This window comes from Arvicanthis niloticus, chromosome 1 (genome assembly GCF_011762505.2).
Source record: "Arvicanthis niloticus isolate mArvNil1 chromosome 1, mArvNil1.pat.X, whole genome shotgun sequence".
Lineage (NCBI taxonomy): Eukaryota > Metazoa > Chordata > Mammalia > Rodentia > Muridae > Arvicanthis > Arvicanthis niloticus.
The window spans coordinates 113,195,604-113,215,683 of NC_047658.1; the positions used below are offsets into that span (position 1 = coordinate 113,195,604).

General features: G+C 48.8%; 1 protein-coding gene across 6 annotated transcripts in view; it reads left to right on the forward strand.

Annotated features, from left to right (window-relative positions):
• The window catches only part of Sptbn2 (spectrin beta, non-erythrocytic 2), a 40,432-nt gene that overhangs the window by 13,554 nt on the left and 6,798 nt on the right, over nucleotides 1–20,080 (forward strand). For all 6 annotated transcript variants that reach the window (XM_034523247.2, XM_034523253.2, XM_076915212.1 and 3 more), the window contains 20 exons: nucleotides 149–240; nucleotides 378–458; nucleotides 830–945; nucleotides 3,145–3,257; nucleotides 3,386–3,573; nucleotides 5,487–5,604; nucleotides 6,152–6,310; nucleotides 6,619–6,921; nucleotides 7,898–8,051; nucleotides 8,236–9,106; nucleotides 11,322–11,459; nucleotides 11,822–12,578; nucleotides 13,334–13,536; nucleotides 13,859–13,949; nucleotides 14,112–14,258; nucleotides 16,639–16,902; nucleotides 18,438–18,662; nucleotides 18,871–18,960; nucleotides 19,448–19,708; nucleotides 19,798–19,928. In XM_034523247.2, the coding sequence (XP_034379138.1) occupies nucleotides 149–240; nucleotides 378–458; nucleotides 830–945; nucleotides 3,145–3,257; nucleotides 3,386–3,573; nucleotides 5,487–5,604; nucleotides 6,152–6,310; nucleotides 6,619–6,921; nucleotides 7,898–8,051; nucleotides 8,236–9,106; nucleotides 11,322–11,459; nucleotides 11,822–12,578; nucleotides 13,334–13,536; nucleotides 13,859–13,949; nucleotides 14,112–14,258; nucleotides 16,639–16,902; nucleotides 18,438–18,662; nucleotides 18,871–18,960; nucleotides 19,448–19,708; nucleotides 19,798–19,928 (4,502 nt within the window). The remainder of the gene's footprint in view (nucleotides 1–148; nucleotides 241–377; nucleotides 459–829; nucleotides 946–3,144; nucleotides 3,258–3,385; nucleotides 3,574–5,486; nucleotides 5,605–6,151; nucleotides 6,311–6,618; nucleotides 6,922–7,897; nucleotides 8,052–8,235; nucleotides 9,107–11,321; nucleotides 11,460–11,821; nucleotides 12,579–13,333; nucleotides 13,537–13,858; nucleotides 13,950–14,111; nucleotides 14,259–16,638; nucleotides 16,903–18,437; nucleotides 18,663–18,870; nucleotides 18,961–19,447; nucleotides 19,709–19,797; nucleotides 19,929–20,080) is intronic.

The following is a 20,080-nucleotide window of genomic DNA, read 5'->3' on the forward strand; positions in this document are numbered from 1 at the left end:
TGGACCTAATAAAGCACATCACTAGCCCAGGATATGAGGGCTGTCCCATCACACAGCCTTCCTAAAGATCACAATTTTCCATGATTCTCTCTGAGAATAACACCAAGGCACCACTAGGGAATGAAGGCCCTGCTCACTATTTTCTTAGATCCAAGACATCAGTGTGGAGACAGAAGACAACAAGGAGAAGAAGTCAGCCAAGGATGCCCTGCTGTTGTGGTGTCAGATGAAGACTGCAGGGTGAGAGGACCAGGAGCATGGGGTAGGGGATGCCCACACCCAGACAGGATAGGAAGGATGGGCTCTGAGGGTCTCAGCCTCACCCCTGTTCTTGTATCACAGAGCATTCAGTGTTTTTTCCTGGCCTTTCTTTATAGATATCCCAATGTCAATGTGCACAACTTTACCACCAGTTGGAGAGATGGACTGGCCTTTAATGCCATTGTGCACAAACACCGGTAAGAAGGCGGGGTTAGTGAACACTTGGGTTAGTGACCCAGGGACACAGCTAGGTCAGGAGAGTGGCTGAACTATACTATAGCCATAAAGGGAAAAAAAAAAAAAAACAAAAACTGAAGGAAAATCCCAGACCTTGGGACACAGAAGTAGAGGAGTAAATTGAAGGCCAGTCAAAGCTATACAAGAGGGACCCTGTCTCAAAAGCATGAAGGAGAAAAGGGTGTGGGAGGAGCCAGGAATATATGCTGCATTGGGGGTGGGTGCTTCCAACCAGGAATACATTCACTCTTTTTTTCTTTAGGCTTTGACATGCTTTTGATGTTTTCTGTGTTCCCTCCCTCACCCCCACCCCTCCACCCCCCTCCCCCAGGCCAGACCTGTTAGATTTTGAGTCCTTGAAGAAGTGTAACGCACACTACAATCTCCAGAATGCTTTCAATCTTGCTGAAAAGGAACTCGGCTTGACCAAGCTCCTGGATCCTGAAGGTGGGCCAGAGCTCTGCAAGACAGGTGTAGGGAAGACAGGCAAATTGGTGGTTGCCAGGGGAGGGCCGGCAGCAGTGGAGGGATGCAAATGCTCAGGAATTAGTAGCAATGGCTTCCATAGCCTTGAATATACTCCAAGCTGCTTGCACTGTATACTTTTAAAGGATAACTTCTATGGTAAGAAAGTTGTGTCTTGAAAAAAGAAAGTGCCTGTGTTGGTGCCTTATGCCTGTAATCCCAGCACTCAGCAGGCCAAGGTAGGAGGATTAGGAATTTAAGCCCAGCCTTGCTATAGAGTTAAGTTTGAGGCCAGCCTGGGCTACATAAGACTGTACTTCAAAACAAAGGGAGCTTTGCCTCAGAAAGATCTCTGACTGTAGGTTCTGTCTCAGCCCAGAGCACCTGTCTGACTTAGAGCCAGTCACTCAGCCTGGTGTCTAGGGCTGGGACTGAAACTCAGAGGTAAAGTGTCATCATGCATGCTCTAGCCCCACAAAAATAAATTAAATAAAAATTCAAAAAGTAAAATGAGAGGCCTTGGGTTCACATGCTCTCTCATGATTTACTCTAAAATTCTAGGGTTTTACTTATGTTATACGACCTTTGGTTCTAAGAACTAGGCTGTGGTCAGATGCCCCTGCTGGCTGCTCCGGTGGCGCTAAGGTTAAAGGACTCTTACTGTTGTACCTGGTGCTGCACTCTGCTTGACATACCATACTTGTCCCAACAACACCCCTTTGCCATTATTGTCCTCAGTTTACGGAAGAGATGGCCCTTTTATAGGTCAGGTGCCTGCTGAAGGTCATAGACCTATTATAGCTGAGATTCAGGTTCAGCCCAGCTCTAGAGCCTGTTTCCCCTGCTGCCTCTGCAGGGCAGAGCAATCTGGGTGCAACCAGAAAAGGGCAGAGAGCCAGCCCACAAGCCCCTGTTGGAAGCGTTTCTTCTGAGCTTGTCTGGCCTGTCTTTCTCTCTGTCTCCTGTGCCCTTAGTTCAGGATGACCAGTATGTCACCCAGCTGTCACTCAGAGTGTCTTGGCTACTTAGACACAGAGTGGAGCTAAGACAGAGCTCCTTGGAGGACATTTGCAAAGCACGGCTGTTCTGCAGAACTAGGGAGCAAGTGAAGGGTCCTGTGACCTGGCCGAGAGGACTTCAGGAGCTCCAGCTTCCTTGGGTGTTTTCTGAAGGCTATGAGGGGCTTCCCGTTCCATAGTCTGGCCTTTGAGAGGAATCTGTGGCCCAAGTCTGACAGCTCAGGGATCCCAAGTCCACGCCAGCTGTGGTTGAATGGAGGGAGTGCCAGGTCTGGAGGATGCTTACCCCCTCGGCTGTACCCATGGCTGAGCTTTGGGAGCCAGATCAAAAGCAACAGCAGTGACTATGCCCCAAGATGGTGCCAAGTGCTGGTGTCTGTCCCCGCTGTGCTGCACCCAGGTTCAGGAGGCTTAGCTTAGTTTCTGTCCACTGTCCTGCAACCCACTGACTTTTTAGACATTTTTCTAGCCTAGGGGTCCATGATCCCCCACCTGGGAATGGTATTTCTTTGCTTACTTTTCTTTCCATAAACAGCCAGCTTTAGTGTATATCAAGTATTCTGAGTAAAATGTCACCTGGGCTTTTGTTTTTTTCTCCTCTGCTTAGCAGGCCCTTCCCATATCCAAGAGAAATTTGGAACGACTGAGTTGTTACTTGGCTCTAAAGCACAGTTCTCAACTGTGGGTCCGACCGGTTCACAGGGGTCACATATCAGATATCCTGAATATCAGATATGTACATTATGATTCATAACAGCAACGAAAATAATTTTATGGTTGGGGATCACCATAACCTGAGGAACTATATTTTGTTTGTTTTGTTTTCGCTTTTGGAAACAAGGTTTCTCTGTGTATCTCTGGCTGTCCTGGAATTCATTCTGTAGATTACGCAGGCCTTGAACTCAGAAATCTGCCTGCCTCTGCCTCCTGAGTGCTGAGATTAAAGGTGTATGCTACCACTGCCCAGTTTGAGAACTATATTAAGGAGTATTAGGAAGGTTGAGAACCACTGTTCCAAAGGTATCTGAAAAGATGTGTTAGCCTTGGAGGACTGGGGGTGGGGTGGGGGGCTGGTGTGAGGTGAGTGAGTCAGGTTTTGGGCTACTTCTGGGAGGGAGGCAGCTTTGTGATGTCTGCCTCACCAGGTGGTCCTTTTTCTCAGATGTGAATGTAGACCAGCCCGATGAGAAGTCCATCATCACCTACGTGGCCACTTACTATCATTACTTCTCTAAGATGAAGGCCCTGGCTGTGGAAGGCAAAAGAATTGGCAAGGTACCCTCACTGTGAGACAGTGGGCATAGGGCCAGAGGAGGTCTGGTGGAGGTCTTATTCCTAAAACGGGACTGGGTAGAGCCATGTCACTGGGTGAGATGCCCACCTGCCGTTCTCCTGTCCCACAGGTCCTGGACCATGCCATGGAGGCAGAACACCTGGTAGAGAAATATGAGTCCCTGGCCTCTGAACTGCTGCAGTGGATTGAGCAAACAATTGTGACTCTCAATGACCGACAGCTGGCTAACTCCCTGAGTGGAGTCCAGAACCAGCTGCAGTCTTTCAACTCCTATCGTACTGTGGAGAAGCCACCCAAGTAGGTGTCCCCTGTGCCCCACCCTGCCAGAGCATGCCTGCCCAGAGCTGTGCTCACTTTAGAGAAAGCCTAAATGAGGATGGCCTTTTGGGAGGGACACTTGGCAGTACAGAAATGCAGCCGAGGCTTGTTTCCCTCCTCGCAAAGTGCTGGAAACATCCAAACAGCACAGTTGTTCCAAAACACATTTTCTAATGACTAGCCATTTTTAAAAAGCATGCCATGGAAGAATGATTGCCGTGGCATGTCAAGTCAGTGAAATCCATCAGATAAAAAGTACTGGTTGTAAGCCAGCTGTTGTGGCTCATACCTGCAAATCCCAGCACTTGGGAGTCGACAGGAAGATTTTGCTGTGAGTTCCTAGGCTAGCCATAGTTCCTACCTGGGCATCAGAGTAAGTTCCTGCCTGGAAAAAATAGTGTATACACACACACACACACACACACACACACACACACACACACACTGGTTGGGGCCATACAACACTGTAGTCTCAGTGTAGGAATAGACAGGACCAGACCTGAAAGGCAAGTCAGCAGCTAGCAGTATGGTGTGGCTGATAGCATGAACATCACAAAGATAATTATTTCTTTCTTCATGTGTAAGATGGCTGTTAGCAATGCTACATAGCTCAGACAAGGGTGTGTGTGTGTGTGTCCTTCGCCTGGAAAATACTCTTCTGGGCATTCAGCAAAGATGGAATCTCAAGGACCCTCTCTAACCTGACCTTTGTAATACAGTAATAATAAGCCATGTTCATGAAGCAACCAACTAAAAATAGTAAGCCCCCCAAATGACAGGAAAAAATTGCCGTAGTTGAAGAAGTAGGCTACAAGAGTTCTTCATAAGTCACAACAAACAATGTTATAAGCATCCAAGTTTAAAGTGCCTGAGTTCAAATCCTGACTCTGCCACCCTGCAGTTGTGAGTGTTGAAGAACTTGTATTGCATGTTTGTGTTTTCTCATCTGGAAAACAGAGGAGAGAATGTAGATGGTGATGGCAAGTTACCACATGCGAACTGCTGAGAAGGGGCAGAGCCAAGGCTCTGGTCACAGCTGTGCAGTTGGTCACTGAGCTCTGGTTACAGTAGCTCCCTGTTGTAGGAGGCAGAAACTAGTGCCTTCATGGTAGCAACAGTCACCATTTCCATAGAGCTTTTTGTTACTTTAAAATGATGTCCCTGCTGAGGCTGGAGTTGCAGGCTTATAATCCAGGCGATGCAGGCAGCTGAGTCAGGATGATCACAAGTTAAAGTTCAAAGCCAACCTGGGTAACTTAGTGAGACCTTTGATGAAACAGAAAGTTTTCTTAAAGAGGTGGAGCATTTGCTTAGCGTGCATGTGGCCCTGGGTTATAGTAAGTAAATAAATAAATAGAAAGATACATAGATAGATAGATAGATAGATAGATAGATAGATAGATAGATAGATAGAGACAGACAGACAGACAGACAGACAGACAGGAAGATAAATAAGTAATGTTCTTAAGCCAAGCACAGTGATGCTAACCTGTTAGCCCAGGTCTCTAAAGGCTGAGGCAGGAGGATTACTAATTCAAGGCTAGCCTGGGCTACATAGCAAGACTTTTGCCCCCCCCACACACACACAAAAAAAAAAAAAGAAAGAAAAGCAAACTGAGGGTGGCACATAACTTTAATCCCAGTCCTCAGAGGGAGGCAGATCTATGAGATCAGGGCTAACCTGGTCTACATAGTGAATTCCAAGAAAAAGCAAAAAAGAAAGCCAAAGTGTGTCCTTTTGGCTTACTTGCTAGTGTTTTTTGGTTTTCACACAAAAAGCATGTGTTGCTTTCATGAGAAGAAAAGCAGCATGGATGTTCTGTGTCACAGAGTTGAGGTTTTGGGTCCCTCGTGGTCTTTGCCTCTGATCTAGACTTTGGCTTCTGCTTCAGGTTCACAGAGAAGGGGAACTTGGAGGTATTGCTCTTCACCATCCAGAGCAAGCTGCGGGCCAACAACCAGAAGGTCTACACGCCACGTGAAGGCCGGCTCATCTCGGACATCAATAAGGTCCGTGGCCTCCCTTAATTTAACATGCATCGATGGCCATCCACGGCTTACATACTTTTCATGCCTCTTGTGACCCAGGGCCTTCTTTACCTCCACCAAGCCCTGTTACCCACTGCCCACACACCCAGACATGACTGTGGTATCCTCTCATGATTGTGGTTTCTTTCCCCCTCATTCTCCCTCTCATTCTCATACAGAGCCAAGAAATAAATCAGACCAGAAGGTCCATGTCTTTACTTCTGTTATTCACAAACAGAAGTATAATTCTAATGCAGGAAAACACAGTCTGACCTCAGTAGACAAATCAGACATTTTCTATAGATGACCTCATATCTTGTCCAGAAGCAAACAGTTACTATGTGGCTTCATAATGTGCCTGGAACCTCTCCCTTTTCAGGCACAGATGCCCGGCTGAGACCATTCCATAGATCCGCTAGACCCAGCTTCTGTGGCACTGACCTGGGGCTAGCAGAGCGATGCTTCTAATGGCACAGCCTTCTGACCTCTACCCTGGTCCCATTGTACTGATCCAATTTCTACCTCACAGGCCTGGGAGCGGCTAGAGAAAGCCGAACATGAGCGAGAGCTGGCACTGCGCACAGAGCTGATCCGCCAGGAGAAGCTAGAGCAACTGGCTGCTCGCTTCGACCGCAAGGCTGCCATGCGGGAGACCTGGCTCAGTGAGAACCAGCGCCTCGTGTCCCAGGTAGGACTCATGTCTCAGACACATCTAGGCTGTTGGGGAGAAGTGGGAGAGAGACAGTACCAGGGAAGGGTTCCTGCTGAGTGGCAAGAGGACAAGACACAGTATCTATCATGCAGGAAACGCAGGATCTGGGGGCCCAAGGCTTCCCCGGGAGAAAAGACAGTGAGGTAGGATGAGGAGATACAGAAGGAACAGAGAGCCACTACCTAAGGTTGGCATCTGGCAGACAGTGCGCTCTGGGGAATAGGCAGCAAGCTGAGGTCCTGTTCCTTGGTTCTCAACCCTCCCTTCCCCACCTCCCACCGAAGGACAACTTCGGGCTGGAGCTGGCAGCAGTGGAGGCCGCAGTGCGGAAGCACGAAGCCATTGAGACAGACATCGTGGCCTACAGTGGCCGAGTGCAGGCGGTGGACGCTGTAGCTGCGGAGCTGGCCGCGGAGCACTACCATGACATTAAGCGCATTGCGGCCCGGCAAAACAACGTAGCCCGGCTCTGGGACTTCTTACGGGAGATGGTGGCTGCCCGCCGGGAGCGACTTCTTCTCAACCTGGAGCTGCAGAAAGTCTTTCAGGACCTGCTCTACCTCATGGACTGGATGGCAGAGATGAAGGTAGTAATGGCTTGTGGCGTGACTCAGCTGGGCAGGAGTCCTGGCGTGTGGCTGGCTACTCAGACCATCTCTTCATAGCGTGTACTAATGCAGAGCCAGTTCCTCCTAGTTCTGATGAGCACAGGTGACAGGCTGTCTGTATGGGACTCCCAGCCTAAGAGGGAGAGTCTGATACAAACAATCATAGACACCATAGCAGGTGCTTCTAAGGCCTGCAGGCACTGGAGCAGGTGATTGGGCAAAGCCTTTCTGAGAGAATGCCTTTTGAACTGAGGCAAAGAGCCAGCCCAGAGAGCTCTGATGAGAGCAGGTTCTGGTCAGAAAGAATAATGAGGTTAAAGCCCTGGGTTGCGCAAGTGCGGCCTGTGGGGATTGCAAAGGTAGACCGGTAGCTATAAAGGCAAGAAATGGCTGACTCCATTAGAATCCCACAGGCTTGGTTAAGGAATTTAGATTTTACTCAAACAGAACATTTAAAGGGTTTAAAGGGTTTCAAAGAAAGGAAGAGGTGTTATTCCACCTCCTGTTTTAAAAAGGTCCCTTGGGCTACTGTGTGCAGAAGGTCTGTGGGCAGCAGGAGTGGGAGTAGAGAAACAGACTGCCATCTTCTAGGAGAGAGGTGGGCTCGAGGGTGGGTCTGGAGAAAACACTGAAGGGTGCTGGAATAGAATAGTGACGGTAGTGGGTATCTATGATTCTGGAGCCAAGCTGAGTCACAATAAAGATTCCAGAGCAGGCTTTAATAAGAAAACTTTCATGGGAGGGCAACTGAGGATAAAGAACTGAGTGTGAGAACAGAACGGGGTGGGGGGGAGCTGTGCGCGAGTGTGTGTGCACATGTGATCACAAGACTGCTCAGCGTGTAAATGGAACTATCCAGAGAGGGAAGGACAGTGCAGTGAGGTTGGCATGCTCGTAGGGCGCTAGGCAGTTCTCAGATGGGCATGGGCATGCGCATGCCGTGTGTGTCTGGCAGGGCCGGCTGCAGTCTCAGGACCTGGGCAAACACCTGGCTGGAGTGGAGGACCTACTGCAGCTACATGAACTGGTGGAGGCGGACATTGCAGTTCAGGCTGAGAGGGTGCGAGCAGTCAGCGCCTCTGCCCTGCGCTTCTGTGACCCAGGGAAAGGTGAAAACTGAGGGGAGGGAGGCTGGATCTGGAAGACCTAGGAAACCGGAAGATAGGCTTGTCATTTGGGAAAATAATGGTAATACCTAGACCCCGAAGGGAGACATACTGTGGAAACCTGGGGTGGTAAAGGTGGCTGGGTAACAGCTAAAACCCTAGACCTCTGGCTTTTCTTTCTTTTCAGAGTATAGACCGTGTGACCCACAGCTGGTATCAGAGAGGGTAGCCACTCTGGAGCAGACCTATGAGGCCCTGTGTGACTTGGCAGCAACTCGAAGGGCCCGACTGGAAGAGTCACGTCGTCTCTGGAGGTTCCTCTGGGAAGTGGGTGAGGCCGAGGCCTGGGTTCGGGAGCAGCAGCACCTCCTGGCCTCAGCTGACACAGGCCGGGACCTGACTGGTGCCCTCCGCCTGCTCAACAAGCACACAGCCCTACGGGGTGAGATGAGTGGCCGTCTGGGGCCCCTGAAGCTCACCCTTGAACAAGGTCAGCAGTTAGTTGCTGAGGGCCACCCTGGAGCCAACCAAGCCTCGACCCGTGCAGCAGAGCTCCAGGCCCAGTGGGAGCGACTAGAAGCCCTGGCTGAGGAGCGAGAACAGCGGCTAACACAGGCTGCCAGCCTCTACCAGTTCCAGGCAGATGCAAATGACATGGAGGCCTGGCTGGTGGATGCACTACGCCTGGTATCTAGCCCTGAGGTGGGGCACGATGAGTTCTCCACACAGGCCCTGGCCAGGCAGCACAGGGCCCTTGAGGAGGAGATCCGAGCCCACTGGCCTACACTGGATGCCTTGAGGGAGCAGGCTGCAGCCCTGCCACCTGCACTGAGCCACACACCTGAGGTACAGGGCAGGGTGCCCACCCTGGAGCAGCACTATGAGGAGCTGCAGGCCCGAGCTGGTGAGCGTGCACGAGCCCTGGAGGCAGCCCTGGCACTCTATACCATGCTCAGTGAGGCTGGGGCCTGTGGCCTCTGGGTAGAGGAGAAGGAGCAATGGCTTAACGGGCTGGCCCTACCTGAGCGCCTGGAGGACCTGGAGGTGGTCCAACAGAGGTAAGATCCATTGTTTTCTCTGAGGTGCATCATCTGTGAGCTGGGGACTTGGTACAAGGAGGGATGCGAGTACTACTATCAACTGCCTGCTACATTTCTCTGAGCCTTAACTGCTTTGAGTCATAAGTATTATCTCTTTATAAGGTCCTGTTGTTTCTCTTTTAGTTTTAGTACATACATATTTTTTAAGATGCATTTTATGTGTGTGAGTGTTTTGCCCGTATGTATGCTTGTATACTACCTGTGCCTGGTGCCTGCAGAAGTCAGAAGAGGGCGTTAGAGCCTCTGAATGTGGAATGACAGATGGTTACATGAACCACACCGTGGGTGCTGAGAACCAAGCCGATGTCCTCTCAAGAGCAACCAGTGCTCGTAACCAGTGGCTCGCCTCTCTTGCTCTTGTTTTTAGAGTATTGAGACAAGGCCTTGCTCTACAGCCTAAGCTTGGTGAACGTGTAACAATCGTCCTGTCTTAGCTTCCTGGATACTGTGATTACAGACGTGTGCCACCATGCCCAACTATTTAAACTCTGAATGAAAATGTGAAGCATACTCAAAAGTAGAGAACGTGTCACAACAAATCCATATGTCCGTCCCCCAGACGCCATTATTATTAATATGTTGCTCTTTTTGATTGATTCCCCCTTTTAAAAAAGCAAGTCTCTAATATAATTCCTCAAGGTGGTCCCTTTGAGAAAGATGGGGAAGCATCCTTATATAGACTAATAATACATTTTAGTTGTGTGTAGATTTAAGTCGTAGCCCAGCCTATCGTGTTCTAGCGTGCTCTTTTTAAGTCAGGGTCTCACTATATATCCATGGTTGCCTTGGATTTGCTACACAGCTCAGAAAGGGCTACGACTTATAGAGGCTGCCATGGCCTTTTGGATGCCGGCAACACAGGCATACTCCATATCCAGCTTCCAAATACGTAGCTATTTTAAATCCACACACAACTAAAATGTATTATTAGGGACCACCTTGAGCAGTTAAGAGCTCCTGAGTTTGACTCCTAACACCCACGCTAGGTCTTGAAATCAGTTCTAGGAGATCTGATACCATCTCATCCTGTTTTTGCTGTTGCAAATGCATGCACACGTGCGTGCGCGCAGACACATGCACACGTGCGTGCGCGCAGACACACACACACAGTGGCAGACTGTCCTCCACTCCCTCACACATATAAAAATAAAAACAGAGCTGTATCCAAAGAACAGCAAACCTTACAGTCATTTAGGAAGGGCACCTTTTTTCTTTTTCCTTTGAGAAAGGTTCTCACTGTATAGACCTAGCTGTCCTGAAGCTTGCAGTGCAAGCCAGCCTGCTGTTGAGCTCACAGAGACGCTCCTTCCTCTACTTCTCCAGTGTTGGGATTAAAGGCATGTGCTGCCATGTCCAGCTGAAAGGGCATTTTTATTGAACTTCAATGCCATTATCACATAAAATCAGTAACTTCTAGATATCACCTACTGTCAATCTACAGTCAGATTTCTTGGCAGTTTTTGAAATATAAGGGTTTTTTTTTTTGTTTTTTTAGTTTTTAAGATCTCCTATTATAATGTGGGCTTGACAAACTATAACCTTTAGGCTAAATCCAGCCTGCTGCCTGAGGTGGCATTTTTTGTTTTGTTTTGTAAATAAAGTTTTATTGGAGCAGAGCCTCCTCCCTCACTTATGGATAATTGTGGCTGTGTTTATCCCACCTAGCAAAGTTGAGGACTTGTAACTCAGACTGTGACTCATAGAGCCAAGTATTGACTCCCCTGGCCCTTTACAGAAAGGTCAGGTGTCCCCTCACAAAGAAATTGTGTTTCACATTTTTATGCTTAGACATTTGTGGGTTTTTGTTGTCTTTAAATTGCTCACAGTAGCAGGCTGGGGTGTGGGTAGGTAGTTAGGTAGGAGCTCCAAAAGGAGCACTGAGGTTCTGGTGAAGGTGGGGACTCCTCCCCACCCCAATGCCCCAGTTGAATGGAAGTTGACTGTATAAGCATTCTTGACTTTGGACCCTCACTATACTTTGAGCAACCCTACAGTGGATAGCTTTTTTCCTCCTTTTGAGGGAGTTGGGGACTGACTCACAGGTGCTGTGGACCTTTCTGTGGCCAAGAAACCCAGCAATGCTGAATGCAAGCTTAATGTCTAAGGGACAGTGTTTTTGTGGGCATCTAATGATGTGTCACATCATTCAGGGACTATTCTTCCCTTGCCTCAGGTTTGAGACCTTGGAGCCTGAAATGAACGCCCTGGCTGCACGGGTCACTGCTGTCAATGACATAGCTGAGCAGTTGCTGAAGGCCAGTCCACCAGGCAAGGACCGCATCATTGGCACCCAAGAACAGCTCAACCAAAGGTGGGCTTGAGGTGGGAGGCAGCCCGAGGGACTGATTAAAAAAAGCGGGGGGGGGGGGGGGGGGCATTCACTTACTAGGCAGTGCAGTTGGCACTTAGAGGAAGAACGTGGCAGAGCCTGGAAGGGAATTAAGGATGAGGAATATGTTGGGAGAAAAGAAGCTGTAAAAGAATAAAAGAGATCAGGGCAGCCTGCAGAGCCTGGGAACTATCAGAAAAAGGAATCGAGGAACAGGGCTGAATAAGCCCTTGTGACCGCGGAAGCAGGAGCTGTATGCAGAGAACAGTAGGAAGAGGTTTCCAAGTACCGGCGGGGCAGTGAAGCTGAGCCCTTGCACATGTAGACCTTTTCCCTACTTACAGGTGGCAGCAGTTTCGGTCCCTGGCAGATGGCAAAAAGGCAGCTCTGACATCAGCCCTGAGCATCCAGAATTACCACCTAGAGTGCACAGAGACCCAAGCCTGGATGAGAGAAAAGACCAAGGTCATCGAGTCTACTCAGGGCCTGGGCAATGATCTAGCTGGCGTGCTGGCCCTTCAGCGGAAGTTGGCGGGCACTGAGAGAGATCTGGAAGCCATCTCTGCCCGGGTGGGTGAGCTGACCCAAGAGGCAAATGCCTTGGCTGCTGGTCACCCAGCCCAAGCCCCTGCCATCAACACCCGGCTTGGAGAAGTACAAGCTGGATGGGAGGATCTTCGGGCGACCATGAGGCGGAGAGAAGAGTCCCTGGGTGAGGCTCGGCGGCTGCAGGATTTCCTGCGCAGCTTGGATGACTTCCAGGCATGGCTAGGCCGCACACAGACTGCTGTAGCCTCTGAGGAAGGGCCAGCCACCCTTCCCGAAGCAGAAGCCCTCTTAGCCCAGCATGCAGCTCTGCGGGGAGAGGTGGAGAGAGCCCAGAGCGAGTACAGCCGCCTCAGGACCTTGGGCGAGGAAGTGACCAGAGACCAGGCTGATCCCCAATGCCTCTTCCTCAGACAGAGGCTGGAAGCCCTTGGAACCGGCTGGGAGGAGCTGGGTCGCATGTGGGAGAGCCGGCAAGGCCGCTTGGCCCAGGCCCATGGCTTCCAGGGGTTTTTAAGAGATGCTCGCCAGGCTGAGGGCGTTCTCAGCAGCCAGGTAAGAGCCCAGAAAAAGCCAGGCGGTGGTGGCACACGTCTTTAATCCCAGCACTTGGGAGGCAGATTTCTGAGTTCGAGGCTAGCCTGGTCTACAGAGTGAGGTCCAGGACAGCCAAGGCTATACAGAGAAACCTGTCTCAAAAAACAAAAAAAAAAAAAAAAAAAAAAAAAAAAGAAAGAGCCCAGAAAAAAATTCCAACTAGGAAGAAGAGGAAAATGGGGATCAGGGAAAGGACAAAACAAAGTGGTAGACGGGGGGGGGGGCAGCAGTACTATTGAGTGGAGTAGTTGAGCAAACAAAATAGGCAGGAAGAATATATTAGAAATATGTTCTAATAATAGATTTTATATGCTATTCAAATAACTTGGTTCTCAACCTTCCCAATACTACAGCCTTTTAGTACAGTTTTTCATGTTTTGATGACCCCCAACCATAAAATTATTTTGTTGCTACTTCGTAACTGTAATTTTGCTACTGTTATGAGTTGTATTGTAAATATCTGATATGCAAGATATCTGATATGGGACTCACAAAGGGGTTGTGACCCACTGTTAAAAAAACTGATGTGTTATTGGAATATAATAATTCTTACAAAATCTAAATGTAAACATAAACTGACTTTAGAAGAAATGAACAGCCTGTCTAGTCCTGTAAATATTAAACAAATCAATAGTTACAAATAAGGGGGTGCCTCAGAGGGGTAGAATCTACACGCTATGAGAAGTGAGCTTGCCATACTCTCTTTCACCCAGGAATACGTTTTGTCTCACACGGAGATGCCAGGGACACTCCAGGCGGCAGACGCAGCCATTAAAAAACTGGAAGACTTCATGAGCACCATGGACGCCAATGGAGAACGCATCCGTGGACTCCTGGAGGCTGGACGGCAGCTAGTGTCCAAGGGCAATATCCATGCTGAGAAGATCCAAGAGAAGGCAGACTCCATTGAGAAGAGGTGTGGTGAGGATGGCGGATCAGTGAGAAAGCTTGGAGGAAGATGGTGGATAGAGTTTATCTGTGTATGGGTGAACTGATAGATGGCAGAGAGTTGAAGGCAGAAGACAAAACAGGAAGATCAGAGTAGCTGTAGAGGCTAGGCCAGGATCCACAAGAGTCTTGTCATATTAAGGTAAATTGGAGCCTACTAGGATCCAGACCTGGAAATCAGATTCCTTGGGTGTCATTTGGGACCCCTGAGGGACAATATGCACATAGGAGGAAGACTGTACCTTCTGGGTAAGTTAAGGGTATGGGTTTATTCTGGGCTGTCATTACAGGCACAGAAAGAATCAGGAGGCAGTGCAGCAGCTTTTAGGCCGCCTTCGGGACAACCGAGAGCAGCAGCACTTCTTGCAAGACTGTCAGGAGGTGAGGCTCAGCTCCCTGGTACCCTGTGGCATTTCCTTGCCATTCATCCCTTACACACACACACAAGCTTTTCATGGCTTCTGCATCTCCTAGACAGTCTGCCCCACCACCCCTTCCCTCTAAAAAATCTCCTCCTTCATTCTTGCTTTATGCTTGTACCAGCTGAAACTCTGGATTGACGAGAAGATGCTGACAGCTCAGGACGTGTCCTACGACGAGGCACGCAACCTGCACACCAAGTGGCAAAAACACCAGGCATTCATGGCTGAGCTGGCCGCCAACAAGGACTGGCTGGACAAAGTGGACAAGGTAACTAGTGTGGCCAGAGCCACATGATGCTCGAGCCTTTGGGGGTGCTTCTGGACAGATCCTGGACAAAGTATAAGCTGAGGGGCCTAACTCCACAACATGTTCTTTCCAGAGGCTCACATTGCCAAGTGGGAAGTTATGGCCTGAGGATGCAGTTCTGTCAGACAGAACGTCAACAAAATACACTAGACAGTGAGCCTGTTGTGGCTCGGGTTCCATGTCCTCACTCTTTGTGGGTCTGCAACACCATAACCCTCTACCTGGGGTCTGCCAACATTTGTATAGGGCTGATAGGCCCTGTAGGGTCTTCAGACTCTGTGGGCCATATACCTTGTGTTCCAGCTCCTCATCTCTGCTGCCACAGCACTTTTGTGCTGTCATAGACACATGGCTGTCCTCCAATAAAACTTTATTTATAAAAACATGCAGGGGGCCCAGATTTTATCCATCTGCCATGGTTTGACAACCCTTGTTTTTTAATCTTGTCATTCCTGGGACTTTGTCTCCCACACAGTTCTGTCTCAATTGCTGGGGACAAGTAAATATTACTTCTACTCAGCAAATATTCCTAGAGATTGTGATGTGAGCTAGCTAGCATGTTGCTAGGTGGCTCATGGCATATCAGAAGACATTTTCCCTCTCTCAAGAGCATAGTACCTGGGGAGTAGAGAACAGTTTGCAGTGTTTGCATCTGCTCAAGAGATACATATGTAGTAGTCCCATATGCAAATCACTGAGCGGGAAAGGAGGTGATGCTATCACTGGATCAGACTAAAAGGAAAAGCACTGTAGCCAGGACGTGAGATCTACACAGACAGCTAAGTCATATCCAGAGCAGAAGGCTAGACTGGTGGCGGAGGCCTGTAATACTAGCTACGGGGGGGGTGGAGGGGGGGAGTTGACGTGGGAGGATCCAAGTTCAGTGCCATCCTGGACAATTTAGTGAGACACAGTCTCAAAATAAAAAGTTAAAAAGGGGTTGAAGTTTTGCCTAACATATATAAGGTTTTCTGTTCAGTTCCCAGGATTGTAAAAATAAGTGAAAAGATCTAGAGTAGATCTGGTGCCAGAAGGTAGAATTCACAAAGCCTGGGCACTGAGCAGAGATGAAGGGATGCATTGGGGCCACCCATGGAAGGTGAAGGGAATGTGAGCAAGCAGAAATAATAGGTTCTAGGTAAAGAGTGATGATAAACAGGAAGTTGGAAGTGTGAGGAGGACCAGGAGCAAGGAGAAAGTCAGCCTGCTGGACACAGAAGGTATGACAAGGCTCCTGGATGCAAAGGTAGGAAAGTGTTGTGGGCAAGATCAGGAAAAGCGTGAGTCACTACACAAGGAGCAGGAACGTTCTAAAGGCTTTGAAGCCACAAAAGACAAGCCGGCCTTTGATCCTCTTCGTCCGACAGCCATATAAAGGGCCTGAAAGCATCTGAGTTCATGGTCTCAGAAGCAGACTCTGAAACCAGAATTTTGGAGCAGCCAAACTTCAGGAGAGGTGATCCCACAAAACACTAGGGAGGGTGTGGGAAGCTGACACAGAAGAGTAGTCCAGACAGGGTTTGTTAGGGTAGAGATGTAGCTCGGTAGCAGAACATGTGCTTGGCTTGCGTGAGGCCCAGGTTTGATTCCCAGTACCACAGAGGGGGAGAGAAGTTGGTAAGAGTATCACCATGCCAGGCTTTGCAGCAGGCTGTTGGAGTGCAGAGCTACTGGGGCACTCTAAGAGACTACAGAGCCTGAGGCAGCATTACCCACCCGAGCACAGTTACGGAGCACTCATCCACGATCCCTGTCTGCCATAGGTTGAGGGTACTTGTGACTCGCCACTCATGTTTCCCGTGCTCCCATAGAAGCAAGTCTTCCAGCTGAGAGGCTAAGATGGGAAGACCATGTGATTTGCCGTAGTGCGAGTGAGAAGGCATGAGTTAAGAAACATAAAATGACAGCAGATAATTGAAGTCAGTGTGTGACATAATACTAGAAGATTCCAAATGGCTTTAATTTTTTTTTTTTTTTTTTTATTTAGACAGGATTTTGCTGTGTAGACCAGGCTGGCATTAAACTCATAGCAACCTTCCTGTCTCAGTTTCCCAAGTGTGAAATTTCAGGCATGAGCCACCAGGCCCAGCTTGCAATGGCTTCCTAAAGGAGAGTTGAGTTGGATTGATCTTGAAAAAGGAGTGGAGTGTGGTCTACTGCGAAGATCAGTATGGAAGATCAGTATGGAGAGAGTCTATTAACGAGCCTGCCTCATACAGGACATCAGAACTACCTGGCACATTTCAGCTCTCCACTGCTCAGATCCCTGGCCTGTGATCAGCCTGCAACATTCAGTGGAGTCTGACTTTAGCACTTACACCTCCTTTATCTTGTCACCTAGGAAGGGCGGGAGCTGACTCTTGAAAAGCCAGAACTCAAAGTCCTAGTGTCAGAGAAGCTGGAAGACCTGCACAGGCGCTGGGACGAACTGGAGACCACTACCCAAGCCAAGGCCCGCAGTCTTTTTGATGCCAACCGGGCAGAACTATTTGCCCAAAGCTGTTCTGCCCTGGAGAGCTGGCTGGAGAGCCTTCAGGCCCAGCTGCACTCAGATGACTATGGCAAGGACCTCACCAGTGTCAACATTCTGCTAAAGAAGCAACAGGTATGCAAGGGACCTTTGGGGACAGTAAACAGCCAGACAATGGAAGAGGGCACCTAGCTTTTGAAATTCAGGAGGCCTTTAGCATATCTGACAGTGATCATAATTAAGACTCCATCACAGTCTATAGGGCTCTGTGTCAGTCGGAGAAGTCAAACAGGCCACATTAGTAATTTGGACAGGGAAACTTCAGTTTAAAAAAGATCTTCATTAGTAAAAAGTATTACTACTAAAGGTGTTATCTTGGTCTGTTTTCTGTTGCTACGATAAAATACCCGAGACTGGGTGATTTATTTTTTTAGAAAAGTTTATTTTGGCTTGCAGTTTTGGAGGTACAAGGGCATAGTACCAGTATCTGCTCGGTTTCCGATGAGTCTCGTACTGTGTTGTTAGATGACAGAAGAACAGAATGGAAATTAGCTCGTGTGAAGACGAAACCCAAGAGGCAGCCTCACTTTACAAGCTGTTCTTGTAGCTACTCCAGCCCCATGGGAACTACATAAATCCCTTTGAAGGTCTACTCATCTTGTAAAGGCCCCCTACTTTGTCAACACTTTCCTTTGAGGACAAGTTTTACTTTCAGCATAAGTTTTGGAGGAAACAAATTACAACTTAAGCCAGAGCAAGTCTAAAAAGAATTTTACAGTTGGTGTCAGAAAAATCTTTTCTTGTAATGAGACAGTAGGGCCAGCAACAGCTCTGTGTGAAAATACTTATCACCAAACCTGACTATTTGAGTTCAATCCATAGAACCTGCATGGTAGAAGGAGAGAGACCAATATACACCCACAAATAAATAAAATATTTTTAAAATGTCAACAGAGCCAAATGATAAATACTTTGCATTTTGGGTTATATGATCTCTGTCACAGCAATTGAACTTTGTCTTTATCAGAAAGAAAGAAAGAAAGAAAGAAAGAAAGAAAGAAAGAGAGAGAGAGAGAGAGAGAGAGAGAGAGAGAGAGAGAGAGAGAGGAAGGACAATACTACAAGGAATGGAGCTATGTGCCAATACACTTAGCTTTGTAAATAGGCTGTATTTGCTGATTCCCTGACCCTAAGAACCCTGGAATAGCAGGATTCTTTGCCCGGGAGGAGAAAGAGCCACTAGATCCCTTGTACTCTGATGGTAGTTTTAAAGCCCAAGCAAAAAGCAAAGTATGCCTGCTCCAGTGTTTGTGCTTTTCCTCTAGCGCCCTCTTCTGACAAGGCTAGCATTGTACCAGCTGGAAAAAAATAATGCTTACAGCTCAAAGTAAGGCTAAAGTGGATTTGTGACTGAGAGACAGTGAGTTTGTAATATGCACAGTTGTCACATAGTCCTGCCATTTTTATAAAAAGTGTGTGTGTGTGTGTGTGTGTGTGTGTGTGTGTGTGTGTGTCTACGTTTCTGATCTATCCAGACTGTAAGAAGTTGTTCTTCCTGGGGGGAGGCCCCAGGAATCAGAAATCCTGGCTGGTTTGATCCAGGCGTATGTCGTAGGAGTTTGAAGGTAGAATTGTGGTACTGATCTCCCTTATCTCCTCTACGTTTGCAGATGCTGGAACGAGAGATGGCTGTGAGAGAGAAGGAGGTAGAGGCAATCCAGGCCCAGGCAAAGGCCCTGGCCCAGGAAGACCAGAGCGCAGGGGAGGTAGAAAGGACCTCAAGGGCTGTGGAGGAGAAGTTCAGGGCCTTGTGTCAACCCATGAAGGAACGCTGCCGGCGCTTGCAAGCCTCCCGAGAGCAACACCAGTTTCACCGGGATGTGGAGGATGAGATAGTGAGTTGTGGGCATGGAACAGCAAGCTGCTCCCAGCCATGTGGCTTTCTGGCCTACTTCCTGGGCACTGGAGAAGTACCTCAGGAACTGGTCCATCCCCTCTAAGGATGTTCCCTACCCCAGAATGAGATTGCTATTCCTTACATACATAGTTGTAGCCATAAGTAGCTCTTCTCTGCACCTTTATCAACCTTCTCTTCCTCTCCAGTTATGGGTGACTGAGCGGCTTCCTATGGCCAGCTCTCAGGAACATGGCAAGGACTTGCCCAGCGTCCAGCTTCTCATGAAGAAAAACCAGGTGAAGCAGAGGGCAATGGTGAAAACAAAGTTCCCAAGAGCATCTTCATACTCAGACCTTTGTTTTTTTCCTTGTTTTGTGGTAATGGGAGGTGGAGGATGAACGCTGTTGTTTTGAGATAAGGTCTTACTGTGTATCTTTGGCTGGCCTTGAGCTCAGAGAGACCCACTTTTATCTGCTGGAATTAATGGTGTGTGTATGCTGCCATGTCCAGCTCCTTTGTTTTTCCCTATGACAGGATGTGGCATTCTCTTGTTGCTTGTAGCCCTAGACTTGGTGATTTGCCTTTCCTAGCTCAGGAGAGTGCCTCTGTCGGTAGGAAAGCGTGAGGATTGAAGGGTGTCACATTGTATCCCTGAGTCTTGACAAAGAGTCTGCAATGGAGAAGAGGAAAGAGAAGAATGTAGGGAGGGCTCAAGGTGGAGCAGGTCTAGGGGGATAGTTCCTTTTGCAAGCCTTTCAGTGTATCTTCTGTTGCTCTGGACAGACCCTGCAGAAGGAGATCCAGGGCCATGAACCCCGGATTGCAGACCTCAAAGAGAGGCAGCGCACTCTGGGAACAGCAGCAGCAGGTCCAGAGCTGGCTGAGCTCCAAGAAATGTGGAAACGCCTGAGCCATGAGCTGGAGCTTCGGGGTGAGCGACTGGAGGAAGCCCTTCGAGCCCAGCAATTCTATCGTGATGCGGCAGAGGCCGAGGCTTGGATGGGTGAGCAGGAGTTACACATGATGGGCCAGGAAAAGGCCAAGGTGAGAGCCAGAGCAATGGCGGGTTTGTGTGGCCAGTTCTTCTGCCCCTGGCCCCTACTGCCTGATATTCAATCCCCCCACCTCCCCAGGATGAGCTGAGTGCCCAGGCAGAAGTAAAGAAGCATCAGGTATTGGAACAAGCCCTTGCTGACTATGCCCAGACCATCAAACAACTAGCGGCCAGCAGTCAAGATATGATTGACCATGAACACCCAGAGAGGTGAGTGTGTGAGTATCAAGGAGCCTAGTTCTGGGAAAGTATAGGGATTGAGGCATCTTTTTTGAACGATGTGCATACACAATAGAAAGTTGGGAGAAGCAGGGACTGGGCAAGCAGTTAGCAGGCAGAGCAGTTACGTGACAGAGCTCCAC